Source organism: Eulemur rufifrons, chromosome 25 (genome assembly GCF_041146395.1).
Source record: "Eulemur rufifrons isolate Redbay chromosome 25, OSU_ERuf_1, whole genome shotgun sequence".
In the NCBI taxonomy this organism is placed as follows: Eukaryota; Metazoa; Chordata; class Mammalia; order Primates; family Lemuridae; genus Eulemur; species Eulemur rufifrons.
Genome location: NC_091007.1, coordinates 8,576,115 through 8,596,411, shown reverse-complemented (window position 1 = coordinate 8,596,411; position 20,297 = coordinate 8,576,115). Strand labels below are relative to the sequence as shown.

General features: G+C 46.6%; 1 protein-coding gene across 3 annotated transcripts in view; it reads right to left on the bottom strand.

Moving 5' to 3' along the window:
- The window catches only part of CAMK1D (calcium/calmodulin dependent protein kinase ID), a 294,987-nt gene that overhangs the window by 33,256 nt on the left and 241,434 nt on the right, over window positions 1-20,297 (bottom strand). For all 3 annotated transcript variants that reach the window (XM_069458689.1, XM_069458691.1, XM_069458692.1), the window contains exons 4-5: window positions 9,100-9,238; window positions 3,922-4,048 (exon numbers count right to left, since the gene is read on the bottom strand). In XM_069458689.1, coding sequence (XP_069314790.1) covers window positions 3,922-4,048; window positions 9,100-9,238 — 266 coding nt within the window. The remainder of the gene's footprint in view (window positions 1-3,921; window positions 4,049-9,099; window positions 9,239-20,297) is intronic.

Genomic DNA, 20,297 nt, shown 5'->3' with positions numbered 1-20,297 from the left:
CGTTCGCCACGTCCAGTCTCCCACTTAGGGGTCCTGTCCGTTAGCAAGTGGGGTCTGGCTGCGGCACGCAGGGTGACAGGATGTTCGCTGTGGGCTGTCACCGAGCAGCTACTGAGAAAGGAGAGAAAATTCTTATGTGGATCCTCCGCCCACGCGTCTGTCCCTGTGTGACAATTTCTCGGTTATATAAAGTCCTGTTTCTACACTAACAGGCTGAGAGCAATGAGAGCGATGACGTAATGCTTACAGTCGCGGACCCAAATATGATATTTAAGTGAGAAACAAATAAAAAAGCAAGCTCTGCAGGGGGGAGGTGCTGCAGTGAGGAGGGGCTGAGAGAGAGATGAAAGAATCACAGTCACTTAGAGGACAGGAGTGGGTGACGCCCATCAGCTGAATCTGAATTCTTGTCTGTGCCGAGTAGAGATGGGGAAAAATGGCAGTCGGTATCCCTGACATGCGGGTATTTACGTACTGAAAGGATGCTAAGTCACAAGTCTGTAGAAACACATGATGCTAGAACCAGAAAAAATCACTGGGGACATTTAGCCCAGCACATATATTTTGTGTACAAGAAACTGGGAATCCAGGAGTTTAAGTGAGAGGCTCAGCCCTCCCTCATGTCTAACCCGAGGCAGAGACATGCAGGGTACTTGCATCCAAGTCCCTTTGCTGTGACTGCGACCAAGCAGAGCCTGGGTAGCTGTGAGGATGCAGGTCCTCGTCCCAACACTGTGCCGGCTGGGACCTCTCGTTCCCAAGAGTTCATCATAATCTCAGATCCCAGATCAAGTTCTAAAAACGCAGCGGTCCCGGAATTAAGAGCCTCCCTTCCTCTAACTGGGTGAAAAAAATATGCCGAGAATGTTGACCAACTGTTCTCCATCTCCATTTCGAGAAGAACGAGATGAAACATGTGTAGAATATTTTAGGCAAGTTAAGGCACAGCTAGACCAAAGACATCTGCCAGGGCGGTTCGGGCGACACTGCGCCCGAGCTCCGGAAGGAAACGGGGATGACTCTTCCCCGATGGCCTCAGTAACGGAGCCGTCACCCCCACCAAGAACCAAGGTGCAGTTCTGCTTAGACACGCAACCACGGACCCGAGGCAAGTGCTCCTCCTCCTTCTGAGTGACATCCCTGATGGGACAGTGTGACCGTGGCTGTGCACGCCAGAGGAAATACTGCAGAGTGATGAATCATCACTCAACAAGGCTCCATGGAAAAAAAGAAATTCTCACTTTGCTCAAAAACATCACAAAACAGTGAACGCCTCCACTCTCTTTGTAAAGTGAAGTTTAGGATTCCTGAAATCACCCTGCTAGGAAGGGGGCAATGTGCTTGCCCTTCTCTTGGGAGACACTTGGCCACTCGATCTATAGCCAAAGGCTGGCAGTTCTTTTAAAATAGTTTAATTTTCTTTCTGAAACCAGGAGGAACTACATCCTCAGCATCTGAATGATCCTATCAGCATGCAAATGGCAACGTTGAGAAACAAAACACATCAACAGGCGTCTATTGTCATCTCTTATCCATGACATGATTTATATGGATGCTTTCTGTCACTTAACGACCGATATTCAGTGAGTCAAGAGAACCCATTAGGATATTTTAACGAATGCAGCTGCGCAGGCAACGTAAGTAATTTTCCTAACTTTCTTGGCCCTCACTTCTACCTCTTAGTAGCAACACCGAGGGGAATGTTATCCTCGACTCAACTAGATAAATCCCGAATCCCAGTCAACCCATATTCTCATCCACCATGTCACCCTGCGGAGCTACTTTCCACCAAATAGGCCCATCATTCCTCCTCAATCCCCTCCAGTACTTACTTACACTGGCCTCTCTCCAAGCCAAGAGTCTGCTCACTTCCCCCAGATCCTACAAGAGGCAACCATGACTCCGGCCTCTGTCCTGCTGCTTCCGAACTCTCCTCTCTTTGCCCGAGTTCTCCCGTCCCTTCAAATCCCACTTCTCCATGGGTATTGCCCGGGTCATTCCAGCCCCAGATGATCCCTGCGGGCCTGTATTTAATGTTGCAACATGCTGCCCCATCGCTCTGTCCTGGCCCCCTGCCACAGCCTGTTGGAGGACCTCTCGGTGCTGACACAGCCAGCCCTGTGAACCACGTGCAACTCGGCGATGCCAATGCAGAGATGCCCACCCTCTCCCGCTATCAGTGACGTCATACTCTTGTCTCCACTGGCCACGGCTCCTTAGAAAGGATGTTGAAAATCCGGGCAGCTGCTACATGTAAAAGGGTGAAGTTCAAAGTGCTTAGATTCCTGTTGCCTCCTCCTAAGGCACCGTATGCACTGGGATGCTTGAGACAAACAGCCTTTTTTTTGCATTGTTTCTCCATTATTAAAGAATTCATTTAAATTGAAGTAGTAATTTGGTGCTGGCAGAATTAACTGTTCAGCTGAAGAGTCATTTAGATAATAATAAGACAACGATTCCCAAATTGAGACTAATCCTTCTACCTGGATAGAGCATGAACGAAAGCATAAAGTTGTGGATTGCCGTGGGTGCAGCGGACGCTTTTCCTCATTGTGCATTCACACGTTTCTTTCTAAATCCAAAGACGACGTGCCAGGCTGGGAACAGACAGCGTCTCTCTGCTCCCGGCTTAAGCGCAGGGGACAGCGGGGCCCTGGAGTTGGGAGCAGGAGAACTGCGCCGTCCCTTCTCCCTCACAGCCGCCAAAAGACACACAGGAATGACCCTGGTCACTTAACGCTACCTCCTCTCTTTCAGGGTGGCTCGCTCGCTGTTCTCATGAAGCAAGGCTGTCATCGTCTGCATGACAAGAATTCAGTCTTTGTCTCCATTTTCCAAAACTCTCTTTCAATTGCGTCTTTTTTCTTGCTCTCAGACATACCTCGCTTGTGCCCCCTCTCTGCTCTCAGGCTTTTGCACAAGCCAGCTCTTCCACCTGGACGGCTGTCCTCTACCTCCCACGTGGCCGGCTTCTTCTCGTCACTAAGGGGAATGCCCAAGTCTCCTCCTTGTCCTCTCAGCCCAGTCCTTAGTCCTCCTTGCCCTGGTCACCCACTGGCACGCCCTCGGTTTTATTTTCTTCATGGCACTTATGATCTGAAATGACCCTGTACGTTTCTCTTTATTTGCTGTCACTCCAACTAAAACCTACACTCCATGAGGGCAGGTACCATGTCTGTCTCATTTCCTGTCTTGACCCCAGGGCCTAGGACAGCGTTGGGGACACAGCAGCAACTTCACGTGTGTTTGCTCAATGAATGACACATATCTTGAATGTAAATGAAGATCTCAAAACGGTCACAATAATTCCAGTGGCCTTTCTCCAGGTCCCCAGAAGACAGAAGACCAAGCTCAGCATCCAAGTGTTCAGATCTGTCAGCAGACTTCTCTGCATTTTGTGTGTTTAGGACAAAGGACCTGGGTGATGGTTTTAGGAAAAATTTTCGTGCTTGGTGTTGCCAGGACAGACCAGGGTTGATGGATTCATGAGAGTGACTTAGTCAAGGTTTGAACCAGGTTCTTAATATCAATATTTTCTTCCTGGCTGCTTCTGTGTCAAAACTTTGAATGTTTTATTGTGTGTGCACCTCACTGTTATCTCCGTGTCTCACTGTAAATCACCTGATAACAGCGAAACGCAGTACCTCTGGGACTGGAATCTGCGGATTCATCTGAATTAACTCCCAGCCTCCAGCCAGGCCCACAGCCAAATCCAACGGGATTTCTCCCCAGCTGTTCAAAGGTTTTCGGGGGAAATCACTTTCCTGATAACTCGTTCCAGCATCTCTTAGTTTTTTATTCTTCCCTCCAGGGAAATGAAGGCGGCTGTGATCACGTGCCAGGCTCAAACGCCAAAGACTGACGGAGCTGACACGCGGGGACACACACACACACACACGCACATGCGTGCTCTGTCCTTACCGACATAGCCTGGGGTCCCACAGGCTGTGGACATCACGTCTCCTTTGCCCTCCATTTTTGACAATCCAAAGTCACTGATCATTATTTTGGACTCCTCATCTTGACTGTAGTACAACAGATTTTCAGGCTAGAAAGAAAATAGTAAAACAAATTTTACAAACTCTTTTAAAGCCGGGTTGATCGTGGAAGACTCACCCAACCACAAGACCTGTTCACAAGAACGCCTTTGACCTTCAGACGCAGAAGACACAGTGGTTACAAGGAGCGGGACGGTAGGCCCTGCAGTGTCTGGCACGGCCAGGCTGCCAATCCGTGTTAGTCCCTGCCCTTTATTCATTAATATTTTTTCTACTTTAAAAAATTAACCATGTTTCGAGGCTATATCTAGAAAGCTGATGCCTCCCAGACATGTGGATTCAGTTCTGGGGTTAGAGAAGGGGGACTCCCAGGAAATGAAATCACTCCTGCCTGTGCTCCTCGGTTCCTTTGTGACTCTTCTCTAATCCAAGGGCCCCTGTCCCTCAGCAACGTCCCGTGGTGCCCTGTGGTCCAGGCAGGTGCCACACTTAGCCTTTCATGGAGACCAGCGGCCCCGGCTCGCTCCCCTCCCTGGGAAGCAGAGGGATGTCGGCTCAGAACGAACGAATCCAGAGTCGGACGATGCAGCACTTTCTAGCCACGTGTCGCTAGGGACTTTGAGCTTCTCTTTGCCTTTCTGTAAAGCGCGGGTTGCGACAGTCTGCGGTGGCGCTCAGACAGTCTCGCAAGCAGAGGTCTCTGTACATTTCCTATGGCGCCCACCCTCCTGTCCCCACCACAGTCCTGCAACACCCAAGAGGGGCTCGGGGGACACAGTCCTCAGGCTGATAGGAGAGCCAAGGAAGCATCATCTGCACAGTGTTTTTTGTAAAACTGAGGACTCTCACTGTTCCTAGCAGGGAATGGGGGTGGGGCTTAGGGTGACTGAGGTGCTACAGCCCCACGGCTTGTCCCTGCCCCGCTGGCGGGAACCCAAACAGGGAAGAGGCACCTGCATTTTTCCAAAGAGCCGCTTCCCTCAGAGATGGAGCTCACGGTCAGGTGAACACACAGACTCATCACAGAAGGGGACAACGTCGAGGGCTGACACCTGTTCCTACACGTCAGGATCATTCTGAAGACACGCTGAGGAAGTAACCGCGTGTCTCATTCACTCTGACCCTTACAGGAAACACAGCGTGAAGGACCTGACTTGGGACATCCACTTTCCCAGCGGCTCTCCCGTCCCACCCCAGGGGGAAGCAATGTTCTCTCTCGTCAGGGCTTTGGGGCGAGTCTTTGGTGCCTAAGTATCGAATTTTAGAAACTGTTCTTCTGCAGAGCGACCACACTTGTTTAGAAAAGTGGTTCTCAGCCTTGTTTTGCTGCAGAATCACCTGCGAGGGTTTAACTGTCCTCCGGCAGGGCTGAGAGGGGCCCAGGCACCTGGACTTTAGAGCCCCACAGGGGCACCCTGCTGTGGAACCACTGGGAGGAAATTCCGAGAACTGACCCAGACTCCTTGACCAAACTTCAGTCAGGCTCCGCTGAGGCCCCTTCTCTCCCAGGCCTCAACCTTGGCCTTGTCCATCCTGCCCTGGCCAGGCCCGTGTGGCCCCATCTCAGCAGGAATCCCGCCACGTCGGTCTGGGGAGAATTCCCTCACCCTGAATATCTGGTCAGTTCTTCCCCCTCCACGCCCCGCATGACGGGATCCTTGCTGCAGGTAGGCCGCGGGGATGGGATATCGAGGATGGAGGACCAGGAATTTGATCAGGTATCAAGGGTGAGGATTTGTGCTAAAGTGACTCAGGAGGATTTTTGCTAAAACTGGACCTTTCGGAGCCGGAGAGCGGGTCCTAGTCAGAAAGGAAACTCAAAGGAGCCTGACTCACGTCTTTCAAAAGAAAGAGCCTTTGTCAATGTCCAAGTCCTTGGCCTGCCTTTAGCAAGAATCCGCGATCCCTAATGTCTCGGGAATTCTCCGTCCACCAGCCTCCTCCCTCCATGTCCTTCCTGGGTTCTAAATTCCCACTTTGCTGCCTTCAGAGCTGAGCTCGATCTCTCTCCTCTATTGCAATTGCCTTGAATAAAGGTTTCCTCGCCATTTTAACAAGTGTCAAAATAATGTTGGTATTTAACAGAACCCAAAGAAAAAATACTCTTTATCTACCCAAGATAATAACACAAGGGATGGCGTTTAACAGTCACAGCGACACTAATTCTGTGGACAAAGCAAGCAATTAGAAGAAAATTGAATGTATGCTGAAGGATGCTTGCAATGGGTTTTTAAAGAAAGTAAAACGGCCAGTCAATAGTGGAAACAGGAATCCGTAATGCTTAGAAAATAGGGTGAAATGCTCTCATCCTAAACTGCACGTGGCTCATGTTTTCTCTGAATGTTTAGAGACTATCCTTTGATAAATAATAATAAGGATGCAATCATGAGTGCTAGAGAAGACTTTGTTGCTGTATCTGATTTTTAATCCTTGTCTCAAGACTTCTGCAGATGCAGAGGTGGGTAAGAAGTCGTGGAAAGTAAGTGATTTCCTATTGCTAATTGTCAAGGCATTGCCCAAAGGCCAAAACTATCTACACATTCCCCCTGTAAGAGATTCATTTGGGTCAATAAAGCGAACTTTTGAAGAACAATTACCCCCAAGGAGGGTTGAATCAACTGGCCATTCACCATTTAGATCAATACTTTTAATTGGCTCAAGACTAGGCAAAGACAGCAGGGCTTCCCCAGGGGATGGGATGGCCGGTGGGAGGGGTGGGGGTGGGGTGGCGGTGGGGACTGCAGGGGACGACCTTGCCCAGACCATATTGCAATTCTTCCTGGGGTCCTAAGAAGCCCAGGACTCACTAGAAAGATTATTTTCCTGTATATGATGGCATCTTTGCGAGATAATTGGTGGCCAATAACTGAGCTGAAATATCAGTCCTAACCCTTTATAATAATGCACCTACCAAGCTTTAAAAAGATTTGAATCAACACACTTCTGGTATAGTTGATGTTATACATAGTCACATTCCAAAGCCAGTGATTCTCATCTGGGAATAATTTGTTCTCCAGGGGACATTGGGCAATGTCTTGAGACTTTTTCAGTTGGTCCAACTCCAGTACTGGGGTAGGCCTGGTGGAAGCCGGGGATGCCGCTCCACACCCTGGAGTGCCCAGGATCATCTCCCACAACAAAGAATTACTCAGACCCGCAGTGCAGGGACTGAGAAACCCAGGTGGCAGCAGTAGGCACTGCCTCTTCAGTCCCTTTATTTCGAAAAAAGAACAACTGATCGTCTCTAGCAGCTTCCGGAGAGAGAAGGAGGTCCATCTGCAGGGGGCAGTGGGCAGCGCCCGACTGTGCACTAATCTTCAGTTAATGTGATCACACTCTCTACTGCTCCGTCCTAGATTCTACAGGTTGTTTTGATTTTCTCAGGTGTTTATAAAAATTTAACACTCAAATTTCAACTTCCTCCCCCATAGATCCAACTCCTTTGTGCCCCTGAAAAGAGGTCACAAAAAGGCCCTAAGATGGCCATGTTCTTTCCACAATTGTAAGCCTGGTGATCTTAAAGGTAGAAGCTGCAAGAACGTCTCCAAAAGCGCTGCATGGGAGTGAAAACCAGTATCTCCCATACAGCCAATCTGCCTCTAAAAGGGGAAATAAATACTGCTCCTCGAGGCTAGAGCTTACCTGCTTAGAAATTATGTTTCTAGTAAGGACAGACAGCCTATCACACCACATCTCTGTGGTCACCCCACTAACTTGTTCAGAGAGAGCTGCCTGCTGTGTTCTGGAAGCTCAGAATTGGCATTTGTGGGCACGCGAGGGAACAGAGAAGGCCCTGCTGTCGGGCACAGAGGTGCAGGTGGGCTGAGCCAGCTCGTACCCAGCTCTCTGAAAGGCCTCCAGGCCCTGAACACCAGCTAATGAGGCTTGCAGCCGTGTCACCTGTCTGGAAGCCGGCCAAAGGTGAAGGCTGTAAGAACCCCACTGATGTCCCCAAATACCCTCGTGTAGTGGTTCTCCAAGAGCAGTTCCCAGACCAACACCCCCACTGCCTGCAGACTCAGCAGAAACACAAGTTCTCAGGCCGCACTGGAGACCCACAGAATCAGAGCCCTGGGGTGAGGCCGGCAGCCTCCGGTTTGCCCTCCAGACAATCCTAACGTGTGCTAACATTTGGCAACTGCTGTCCTCATCAGTGCAACACGGTAACACGGAGAGAAAACCTGACAGTGAGTCTTCATGAAAGGAAACGCTAGACCAGTGTTTTCCCTTAGCAGGTGCTGAAATTCTGTTTTGACAAATGTTGACGATTGGTTGTTTAAATCAACTCTGATTTCCCACTGTTGTGTAAAGCACGGCTTCAGTGCGACACGACCCTTGTGTTTACGATAGGGGTGGCGGATGCACACACGCCGGGACGGAATTTCTGTCCTAACTGGTGCAGTGCACTTTAGGGGCTGCATCTGCGGCCACGTTACGGCCCTGGCTCTGCTTTTCAATGTTTCTCAAGTTCACGTGTGAATCTGCTCTTCTGTGCTGTGAGATCCCTTTGCTACCGTGTGTTTGGTGTCTACTTTTCAGTAGCGACACAGACTTGAGGGTGCGGACGTCATGCTAAGGTGCCCATGTAAGACCCAGACCCTTCAGTGCTACGGGGTGAAGGGTCCATATGCCAAAACCTCATAAGGAAAAGATAAGAAAGGAGCCTGCAGGGCACCGGGAGGGGGCTGCAGTTGTAGCTTTTACCCTGTCTGTCCTGAAACCTTCTGTTTGCCTCTCTCCTTCCGCTGTCAGACTACTGTGCCCCTTCTGTCCGGGGTGTTGTGCTGAAAGGGGGCTGGAACTGGGAGAAGGCTCTGAAGAACTGCACCAAGAGAAGGGTTTCTGGAGTCCATATATCGTGAACAGAACTCCATGATCTTCCTCCCTGTGGCCCGCTGGCCACATAATGGCTATAAAACCTTATAAATGATGGCCAGCCACACTGACCTTCGTTTTTCTCCAAGCTACTTCTGGGTCCCAAAGGCCCTGATGACATTGGTCCCACCCATCTCTGCATCAAAGCAGCCCCACTCTTCCCCGGGGACCAGTCCTCGCGGGCGGCTGCACCGCGGGTTGCACAGTGCCTGGAAGATGTGCTCACCTTGAGGTCCCTGTGGACGATGCCCATTCTGTGCAGGTAGTACACGGCATCCAAGACCTGGCGGATCAGAGTGCTGGCATCTTTCTCTGTGTAAAAGCCCTTCTCCACTATCCGGTCAAACAGTTCTCCCCCGGACACACTGTTCAAAAGAAGAAGAAATTAGAAGTTTGAGAGGACCTGTTGAATTGTGCAGGGAAAAACATCAATAAGAGCTTTCAATGTGATAAAAGAGTCAAACTTTGTTTCAAAAATGAGTCCGTTTTCAGATGAGATTTTGCCCAACCTGCTCCCTAAAAGCTACACCCAGGAAGTGTTTCTATGTCATGATAGTACACATGCCCAGGACCAAATAAAGAGAATAAAAACAAACCAGGACCCATGGACTACCAGCGCCTGAGAAGTCTCTCCTGGCCTCTGCCTCTGTTCTGTTGTGATGATATAAAATTAAACTAACTGTGCTGGATATCACCATGGTCAGAGGCACGGAGATGGCACTGGGTGAGATGTCGTCTTCGCACGAGCGAGGACTAGCCTTCAATGACAGGGGAGCGTTGTGGGCAGAGCACTGTCCTGCCAACCGCATGTCTGTGTTCTTGACCAAGTTCTGCTCCTAAAGTACTAAGTTCTGAGCACTCCGCGAATCCTCAGACTTCAGTCTTTTCATCTGTCCAATGAGGGGATTAATCTACTCAACCATTTTCAACACTGGGGAAGAACACGCCCATGGAGCTATCAGAACCTCACGGCCACTTGTGACTTACAACAAATAAGGGGGGAAAAAATGACACACTATCACATTGCTTGGCTTTGGTTTTGGTGACAAAATTTCATTTCAATTTGCTTTGAACTTCAGATAGCATTTAACATTTTTTTGCACTTAAGCTGGGGACTAGGTTGGCAAGGGCCAAGAAGCCCTGGTGGACAATGTCACAGTGCTTTTGTGCTCTGATAGTTTACACTGCTCTGCATCTAAAGAATAATGGAACTGTATAACCCAGAATAGAAACAACCCAACTAAGTGCTCTTTCAAATAATTAAGCCATCTTGGAAATTAACTTCCAGATATATTAACGCTATTGGAAAAAAAAAAAAAAAAGACACACTTTCCAAAAACAACATGAAACAGATTTATTTGAAATATTAAAATCGTAAAGCAGTTTTAAAAACAACTTTTACAGCTTTAATAGATACAGTAAAAGGCCCTCACAGTAACACACATACACAAACACACAAAGATATGATTCATTTTCTGCAAGTTGCGGCTATTAATGCGCAATAACTGATCCACTGAAATCTTCTTTTAAAAAAGTAATAAAAAAAAACCCACCGCAGCTATAAAAGGCCTACGGGTTAGTCTCTTCCGCTACCCATAGTCATTGCAAGCAATATTGTGCTTGGATAATGTTTCATTTCCAAAGCAAACTGACAATCTGGATAAGAACGAAAAGGTGCTCTGGAGAAATAAAAAGCAATTCAAAGAGTGAAAAGAAATGGAAACGACTGAGAAGAAACTATATTTTGATGACCATGTTTTCTAAATGACCCATCCTCAGGTAAGCCCAGGATCCCAGGACAGCCCTTCTGCTACCAAGTTCTCATCATTCCTCATTTTTCTAGAACCTTCCCTCGAGGAGTTTCAATGTCTGAAACTTTGCAGAGTTGGAGGATGTGCTACAAGAGATAGACTGCTGCTAGGGGTAAGGTGAACGTGGTTGCTCAGGAAGCATTCACTTAATTATATGTGATATATCAGGTATGCACAGATTCTACTGAATGAAAATATTTTCACTGCAACAGGGCGGCAATGCAGTGAAGACTGAAGCAGCAATATCAGAGGATGATATGTAATGTCACAGGGGCTCAATGCTCTGTACATTTAATATTTTGCTTCTTAAATTTCAAATTGCACCGGGGCTCTATTTTTCTGAGCATTGCTCAGAGAGAATTTGGTTTCCTTAGTAACCAAGGCACATGGGGAAAAGTTTAGAAACTTGGCAATAAAGAAATATGACAATACTAATAAAAATATCTTAAATTTGCAAATCACTTTATACTTAAAAAAAAATCTCCTTAAGCATGCGTTTTAAAAAATCTGCTATGGACTGCATTTTTATGTCCCCTAAAATCATACATTGAAGATTTAACCCCCAATGTGATGGTGTTTGGAGGTGGAGGTCTTTGGGAGGTAATTAGGTTTAGATGAGGTCAAGAGGGTGGGGCCCCCATGAGATTAGTGCCCCTCTGAGAAGAGGGAGGCCAGAGCTCTATCTCTGCCACGCGAGGACGTAACAAAAAGGCTGCTGTCTACAAGTCAAAAATGGAGCCCTCACCGTAATCTGAGCATGTTGACACCCTGATCTCAGACTTCTAGCTTCCAGAACTGCGAGAAGATAAAGTTTTGCTGTTTAACCCAGTCTATGGCATTTACTTATGGCAGCCTGAGCTAACACACTTATTTGTGAGGGAGACGGGGCAGGTCTTCCATTCCAGAATCACTGCCGGGGAAGTAAGTTTGCAGTCATAGCGAGGCACGTGTCTCACTGTCAGGCTGGCCGACACACCTAGGCTGGGTGTTGGGCTGCGGAGTGTAGGGCCAGTTGCTTCCTCGAGTCAATAACCTTCCAGGGCAAGTCCCCAACGTGCACGGTTAAAGCTACACGTTACAAAGGAAGTTCCCCAATCAAAACATGCAAAGCAACAGAATAAAGTTAGAAGGGATAGGCCGGGCGCGGTGGCTCACGCCTGTAATCCTAGCACTCTGGGAGGCCGAGGTGGGCGGATCGTTTGAGCTCAGGAGTTCGAGACCAGCCTGAGCAAGAGCGAGACCCCATCTCTACTAAAAATATAAAAGAAACTATATGGACAGCTAAAATATATATATAGAAAAAATTAGCCGGGCATGGTGGTGCATGCCTGTAGTCCCAGCTACTCGGGAGGCTGAGACAGGAGGATCACTTGAGCCCAGGAGTTTGAGGTTGCTGTGAGCTAGGCTGACGCCACGGCACTCACTCTAGCCTGGGCAACAGAGTGAGACTCTGTTTCAAAAAAAAAAAAAAAAAAAAAAAAAAAGAAGGGACAGAGGGATAGGTGATTGGGGGAAAAGGAGCAGGACCGTAATAATAGATCAATAAACAAAATGAATCAATGGTAGCTATTCGGGGAGAGGCTTAGCTTGGGAGGATGGAGATATGGAAAGAAAAGCTGGCTGCCAAGGATTAAGGACGCAGATGACAGAAGGGATGGTCAAAAATGCTCTATTCGTCTGGATTCCAACTTCAAGGTTTATTTGGGACAACATGCCTTTGCCTTGAACTTGGGTTTGCTCAGTCTCTAATCTTCCTTGCCTATGACAGTGTACGGGTGTCATATTGTATGTGAATTTTAGATATGCAAATGTAAAACAGTTTGATATAATCATCTCAGTAAAATCCATTTGCAAAATTTTAACTAATGCAAATTCCTTCCATTTAAAAAATAATTGTGAAGAAACATAACATCATTTCAAAGTTGCCAGACCAACTAAACAGCAAGCTCTGACCACACAGTTGTACGTGGCAATGCGGGATAACTTTGCAAAGCATGCTTTGTTAGAACTGGGCCAATCAGGCTGCTGTTTCTACGCACTTCAACTTCTCCATCTGATTTTGGTCAATATCCTGTTATCTGAAAATTTACTGCTAGTTGTAATTTAAAATATTTTATGTCTTTTTTTAAAATTTCAGAATATTACAGGGGAACAAACGTTTTGGTTACATGAATTGCTTTTGTGCAGTTTAAGTCAAAGTTGTGTGTCTGTCCATCACCCAGCTGGTGTGCACTGTACCCGTTAGGAGTGGATTTACCCGTCCCCCAAATATTTCATGACCTATAACAATATCAACTACACATTCATTAAAAGGTAGCACTTATGACTTGTGCTAATGCTGGCGAGTGTGCTCCAACAATTTATTACTCTAGAATGGAAGCTAATAATAGGAATAATAAAGTGATATGAAGAAGGCCAAACAGTACAGTGCTGTGAGTGTAGTCTGAGAAATACTAGCCATGGTGCTGGGGTAACAAGAAGTAGCAACACAGCCAATACGCCTTGAAATTCACTAGAGGCTGTGCTGTAAGGAGGCAGGTAGAGCGGGAGAGATAGGTGGCAGGCTGCAAGAGCAATGCGCTCTTACTGGGTCCCAGAGCAAGGCTGGTTATAAATGCGTTTTCTAAGAACCATCTCTCTTCTTTATATTTAGTCCTAAGGGAAAAGTACTCTGGAAATAGACAGGCTGTGATTAAGAGGGACTACGAACAAAGCATCTTTCAACTGAGAAACCGCAAGGCCCACGAGGCAGATAAGTACATTTTTTAACCCAGCCTGGAGAAAGAAAGGTTCTATCTTTGCAATCTTTTCCTTACTCAAGTCCCAACTTGGCAGGGCCTGGGAGTTCCCTCCTCCCGTGATGGGCAGCTGCCCCCTGGCCCAGGCTGGGGCCTATGATCCCGTGACTTCGGTACCCACTCTGTCTGCCTCATTTGCTGCTGTTTACCCAGAGCCTACCACAGTACCTGGTACAGAGAATAAGCAAGGTAAATATCTGCTGAATAAAGAAAGATGTTGCCTCATTAATATCATCTCTCTACAAAACATTTTAAAAATTAGCTGGGCGTGGTGGCACGCGCCTGTAGCCCTGGCTACTTGGGAGGCTGAGGTGGGAGGATCGTTGGAGCTCAGGAGTTTGAGGCTGCAGAGAGCCATGACTGTGTCACTGCACTCCAGCCTGGGTGACAGAACTGCTCAAAAAAATTGCTTGTGAGTGGGGTGTGGGTCTAGCCAAGCACAGCACCAGTAAGCAGCTATGCAAATCCTCGAAGCCTGTGCCAAGGAGCTCACAAAAGAGGTCCCCTGGAGCCCACTTCCTTTAGCAGACTGGCCACTGAACCAATCCTCCCTCAGCCTCCACCCCACTCGCTCACTCACTCATTCATTCTCGACTCTCTCAGCCACCTAAACTTGCCATCGGTTTGCATGCTCTACTTCCATCTCACCAACCGTTTCTCCCCTCAGCCTCTTCTGCTCTGGGTTGTGCCTTTCAGCTTAGAGTGAGCACCTCACACTCGAAAGAATATTCTAGAGCCTCCCAGCCCACCCAGTGAATGGCTGTCCCACCTGGCTGGTCCTGGCTTTGTACAGGGATCCCGAGCTGTCACAGCTTTGTGACTTCCCACTGCCATGGAAGGGCACAGCTAAAAGCATCTAAACCAGAACTCTTCAGCATATTGTTATCACCATCGATTTCAAAAATCATGCCCAAACCCATTGAGAATGATCTGCCAAAGGATGAGTTAGTGACATAGAGCAGCCTGTGGGGACAGAGTGATCCCCAGGTGTGGACGACTGGCTGGCAATGGCAGAGCCCAACCTGTGCCACACAGAGAGGCCACAGCAATCAAAGCAGACACAATCAGCGTGCAGAACAAAAGCAGTTAAGCCGCGGCAACTTCTCATATTTTGACACATAACTGTTTTCAAGTCCTCCCTTGCAATTGCACAAATATACATCATGGCTCCATCGGTTGATGGGCTTTTCCAGAATTAAGATGAGGAAAGAGCCCCGGAGCCAGGCGTTCCAGGTAAGTATTCACTATGCCTGGTTCCCTCTCGGCTCAGATGACTGCAATCTGAGGATAGAACAAAACCTCTACTCGTGGCTGTGGTGTAGGCAGCTTTTAAAACACATTCCCTGTGTGTTCTAGTACCCGTATTGGGCAAAGGCAACTCTTACTGATAGATTCTATTTTTTTTTCTTTCTAGCACCCACACAACTCACCCTCCACACTTAGCGTGGAGGGAAATAAGACACACCGTGACACCGAATGAGAAAACTGCAACATGTTCAAAAACAACATTTTCAACAACTTATAAAACCACAGTATGTTTATGTTCTACATCAGCCTTAATGTTAAAAAAAAGTACAAATGGTTTTTCCCACAACATTTATAAGGTCTACTAAGGATGGATACCACTATGCCCCCAAAATGAACAGCAACCATGTGAAAATCACCGTCCTGCGATTTGGGTTGCAATTTAGAATGAGAAGCTCCCAGGCATTAAGCGTGAAGTTCAGGAGCTGCCTTCCAGCAAAGACGGTCAGTCCCGGGCAGAGCCGAAGTTCATGCTTTGCATTTGCAACTGTCTCTGTCTACAAACAAATGATTTATTAAAATAATTCTAGAAAAGCTCTTTAGTTACAAAGACCCTTTTCACACTAACTCTAGTCACGATTCTAGAAAGGAAAACAGGGCAGAAGGAACAATGCAGAAAGAGAAGAGGAAAGAAGAGAGGAGTGGCAAGGTGAGGGAAGGTAGGAGTGTTTTCAGAAGTTCTCTGTCTATTCAGAGACCCCCCCTTAAACATTTTCCTATAATGAGAATGGAAACATACAGCACAGAAGATTCACATTTATAAATGAGTCACCTACCGCTCCAACTCCCCTCTCAATTTCTGCCAACCTCTTCTCCAATGCGTGAGCCTCGAGTGGACAGATCTGAGATTCAGTAACTTATGTTTATAATTTTACAGGTAACAGTAGGTTTCAGGCTGAATATTAAATGTATCTTTGATGATAAAACACTGCCAAGTCGGTGAGCCAGTGAGAGGTCTGAAATGTTGTCTAAGTACCAACCCACCCCACCCCACCTGGGACATACTTTCAACAAAGTTACTGGTCTTGACTCGTGGTTTTCTGGGAGAAAGTTCTCAGAGTTTCTTGCGTTTGGAAAAACAAAAGGAAAGCAAAAATCCATATACAGCAACACTTTAAAAACTCACAAAAAATGATCTTGTAGCGATACACGCTCTTTGGTGCTACCAGAATTATTTATTTTTCTCATTCTCTTTAGCATATTCTGTTTCTAGTATTTGTGTGTATGTGTGTGTGTTTATATTTATTTGAAAATAACTATAAGCTTTGGTCAATTTGGGTCTAACACAGCAGGGGCTGTTCTACAAGGGACCCCAGAACGGACACCCTCACGGTTCTGTGAGCAACAAGGGCTTCCAGCCATACCTGATCATTGTGCACAAAGAATGAATGTATTTAGCCACAAAAAGGAGTGCAGTGCTGATATAAGCCACAACTTTATAAACATATTGAAAACATTATGCTAAGGGAAGAAACCAGACACAAAAGGCCACCTATTGTCTGATCCCATCGATATGAAATGTCTAAAACAGGGAAATCTTTAGAGAGAGAAAGTAGATGAGTGGTTGCCGGAGGCTGGAAGTGAGGAAGAGGAGGGCGTGACTGCTAATGAATAGAAAGGGTTTTTTTAGATGATGTAAATGTTCTGGAATTATATAGTGGTGATGGTCGTCCAATCTGTAAACATACTAAGAACCACTGAGATGTAAAAGAGTGATTTTTATGGCAAGTGAATTATACCTAATTTTTCTTAAAAAGTGCCCTCTTCTCTTCTTTTAGACACATTATTTCATCAATAGGATGAGAAATGTGCCAAGTGAAAGCACATTCTTATACCAATCTTAGAAATAGCCGACTTTGTCGTCTCGGCCATTGAACAAATGACGTTTTCCTGTCTTGGTTTCTTTTTTTTCTTTTTCTTCTTTTTTTTTTTTTGAGACAGAGTCTCGCTCTGTCACCCTGGCTAGAGTGCCATGGTGTCAGCCTAGCTCACAGCAACCTCAAACTCCTGGGCTCAAACGATCCTCTTGTCTCAGCCTCCCGAGTAGCTGGGACTACAGGCATGTGCCACCACGCCAGGCTAATTTTTTCTATATATATTTTTATTTGGCCAGATAATTTCTTTCTATTTTTAGTAGAGACAGGGGTCTCGCTCTTGCTCAGGCTGGTCTTGAACTCCTGACCTCGAGTGATCCTCCCGCCTTGGCCTCCCAGAGTGCTGGAATTACAGGCGTGAGCCACCGCCCCAGCCTGTCTTGGTTTCTCATTCCATCTTTTCTGTGTTTGCTTCCCTCCTTTCTGGAGACAGGCAAAGACGCTCTGTCCCTGGAGCGCCTCTTTCCGTTTTTAGACAGCCTTCCTCTTCTACCGCCTGCTGTGGCGCGCACACCCCTGATCGCTTAAACAGCCCTCGTCTCCGACACGGGTCGTCATCTCGAAGAATAAAGTAGGAGAACTATAAACCATGAAGCCCTTTGTTAGACGTGGTATTCTTAGACGACCTCTGGGAATAACCCACTTAACAAAGGCAGCTGGAGTCATTCTCTTTGGAAACAGCTTTTATAGTTAGTTCCATCTCCCAAGGCCTTTTGGGATGTGACCCTGAATAACTGTCAAACGGCACCTCACTCGCTCAGATTCTTCCTATCAATAGATCCCTTCAGCTAAGAACTTAATAGAGCTGAAACCTCATTAACGTGATTTGCTTCAAAATATACCCGATATCATTTTTAAAAGAGCGTGGGCTACCAGGGTGATGAAAACGTTCTAAAACTGGATTAGAGTGATGGTTGCACAATCTGGTAAATTTACTTAAAATCATTGAATTGGACACTCAAAATGAGTGACTTTTATGGTATAGAAACTATATCTCCATAAAGTTGTTAAAAAGAGAAAAACAAAAAATAGATAGACCAGAGCGTGAGAAGGGGTGAAGTGGACGGATGCAGACAGAAAGCAAGATGGGCTGCGAGTTGACGATGGTGGGGGTGGGTGATGGGTCAGCGCGGTGGATGCTGTTGGGTGTTGCCTACCTCTCCCCTTCGGGACACCCTAGGTGCTGGGAGTGTTGGCTGCGGACACCCCTCTCAAGGTGCTCTCTTTAGCACAAGAGAGCTGCTTGCCCAATCTCGTGCTTCTCTCCCTAGGGACAGCCAACATCCAGACAATGAGAGGATATCAATGTCCACCCTCCCCCATTGTCCCAAGGCAGGCGACATCCCTCAAGGGCCATTGCAGCTCACCTGCTTTGCAGCCCAACTCCTCCCTCCGCCCTGTCCTGCCTCCTTCACTCCTTGACAGATGCCATCCTGGTGGCTCCAGGCAGAAAACCATCTGCACTCTACCCCGAGAGGGAGGCTCATTAGATAGTTTACGTTTGTACATGTCGTACTTTTTTCATCAGAAATAAGAAAAACAAAAATTTTCCTAAATGGAAATGCCACGAACTCTAGGGAAAATGTATCTGATGTTTCACGGACTCTGTAGCCAACATCAAGTTGGTTGTTCAACAGTAGAAAGAAATAGAACAAGGTGGGCCAAGAGGGCGGCCCTCTCTGCCCCTGAATCTGAGAGTCAGGAACCTGGCTCTGCGTGATCAGTGCTTTCCTGGCTCTTTTGTAAGGACTGGGAGATGTCCTCACCTGTGTGTGCGGATACATCTGTTGAACTTGGGTCTCCTCTCAGCCTGGCTGTCTGCAGTAGTCCCAAGAATGTGTGGTCTCTGCTAAGCATGAAGGAAGCGGTACGAGGAAATCTGAGAGCGCTGAGGCTCTCAGGAAGGCAGTGAGATGCCAGGAAAGTCTACACCCACCCTTGAACTTAGGATCCATTTGTTTCCTACATTTAATACACTTGCACCCTCTGCTCTAGCTTTCTAAAGCCTACAGGCAGGAGGATAATAAGATTTTGGTGATTAAGTTATGTAATGCCACGGATATGGCGGTGCTTTAGAGTGCATTCCCGTATTCAGTCTCTTACATCGAAAGGAGGATCTGGAAAATCCCCATCCTTTAGGGAGTCCAGGAACCACCAATTATCTGAAATTACCTGGCTTAAAAAAAAATCTCAAATATTATTAGAAATCTCTGGTTATCTTATCATTATTAACTCCCACTGGCCCATCAGGTGAATGCTGGTGTTCTACCGAAGAGATATGCATTACTGATTTTGTTACGGCAGGTCCAACTCAGTACCTAGTGCTATGGAGTGTGTTGTCCTATGCAAACACTAGGTCTCTCCAGAAGAGGTGTGACCCTCCAAATTCTTGGGGCCCCAGAACTGCTTTGGCTCATCGACGTGTGCCTTGTTCAGTCTCTTGGCTTCTCATCAGTCCATCCTGCCTAACCTTCCGGCTCCATCTCCTAGTTTCTGTCTTGTGTTTGCTCCATGAAATGATCATTTACTCACAATGTGAGGTCCTCTCCTACCTGCCAATTGCCATCAAGTGCCAGCCTCTCTGGATGCCTCTCCCTAACCCAGGCCAGGGGGTGTCCCGGAGCGCTGCCCAGATGGAGGGCAGAGGTGGCATCCAGGGAGGTGTTGGGGACACGCAGAAAGATTCAGAGAGGGAAGGCGGCAAAATTAAACCCCAGATGATGGATGGAAAAGCACTTAGGGCCACTCTGTTACTATCCTGGTTATTATGTAATATTTTTACAAGTTAGGAAACACATCTGGCATAAATAATACAGCCTTTCGACTTATTGCTGTTGTAAATCTTTGACTTTTCAAAAACATTTGTGCGACCATATGAATTTCATTTGTGTCTCACAGGCAAGCTGTTCCTGGCCTTATTTTAAGGATAAGGGAACCAGATTACAAGAACGATAAATGATTTGGTTGGTGAGTAGCTCAGCCGAAGCAGGACTGAGTGAACATACAATTACAGGTCTTTCACATTCTCTGATTACAGAGAATACATGCTCAGTATAGATAGTATGCAATGCACAAAACCTTAAAATATCACCCAAAACTTCACCACACAAGGGCACCCACAATTAACATTTTGGCTTTATCCTCTCACCGTTTTTTCTAAGTTACACTGAGATCAAATTATATATACATATAATTTTGTATTGAGCTTTTCAAGTGAGGCTATGTTATAAATGTTTCCCAACATTCATAAAGGTACTTCATACATTAATTTTGGTGTTTGCATGATATCAGATGTGATTATAGAGTAATTTATTTTTAACACTCTATACTGCTTACGAATATTTTTGCTATTATAAATAAAAATGAACAGAACAACTTGGAGTAAATATCTTTGTTTATATTTCAGATTATGTCTTTGGGTTCCATTCCTAGAAAAAGAATTATAGCACTAGATAAAATACTGGGAGCAAAGAAAGTCCTCATTTTCACTCCCAAAAAACGTCTAATAGAGAAGTGTGCCCAGCTCACTCCATCCTTGCTGGGATTAGCTTTATCTTAATCTTTATTCATTTTCTAGGCTACCCACACACACACACACACACACACACACACACACAGACGTTGCTTTCATTTGCA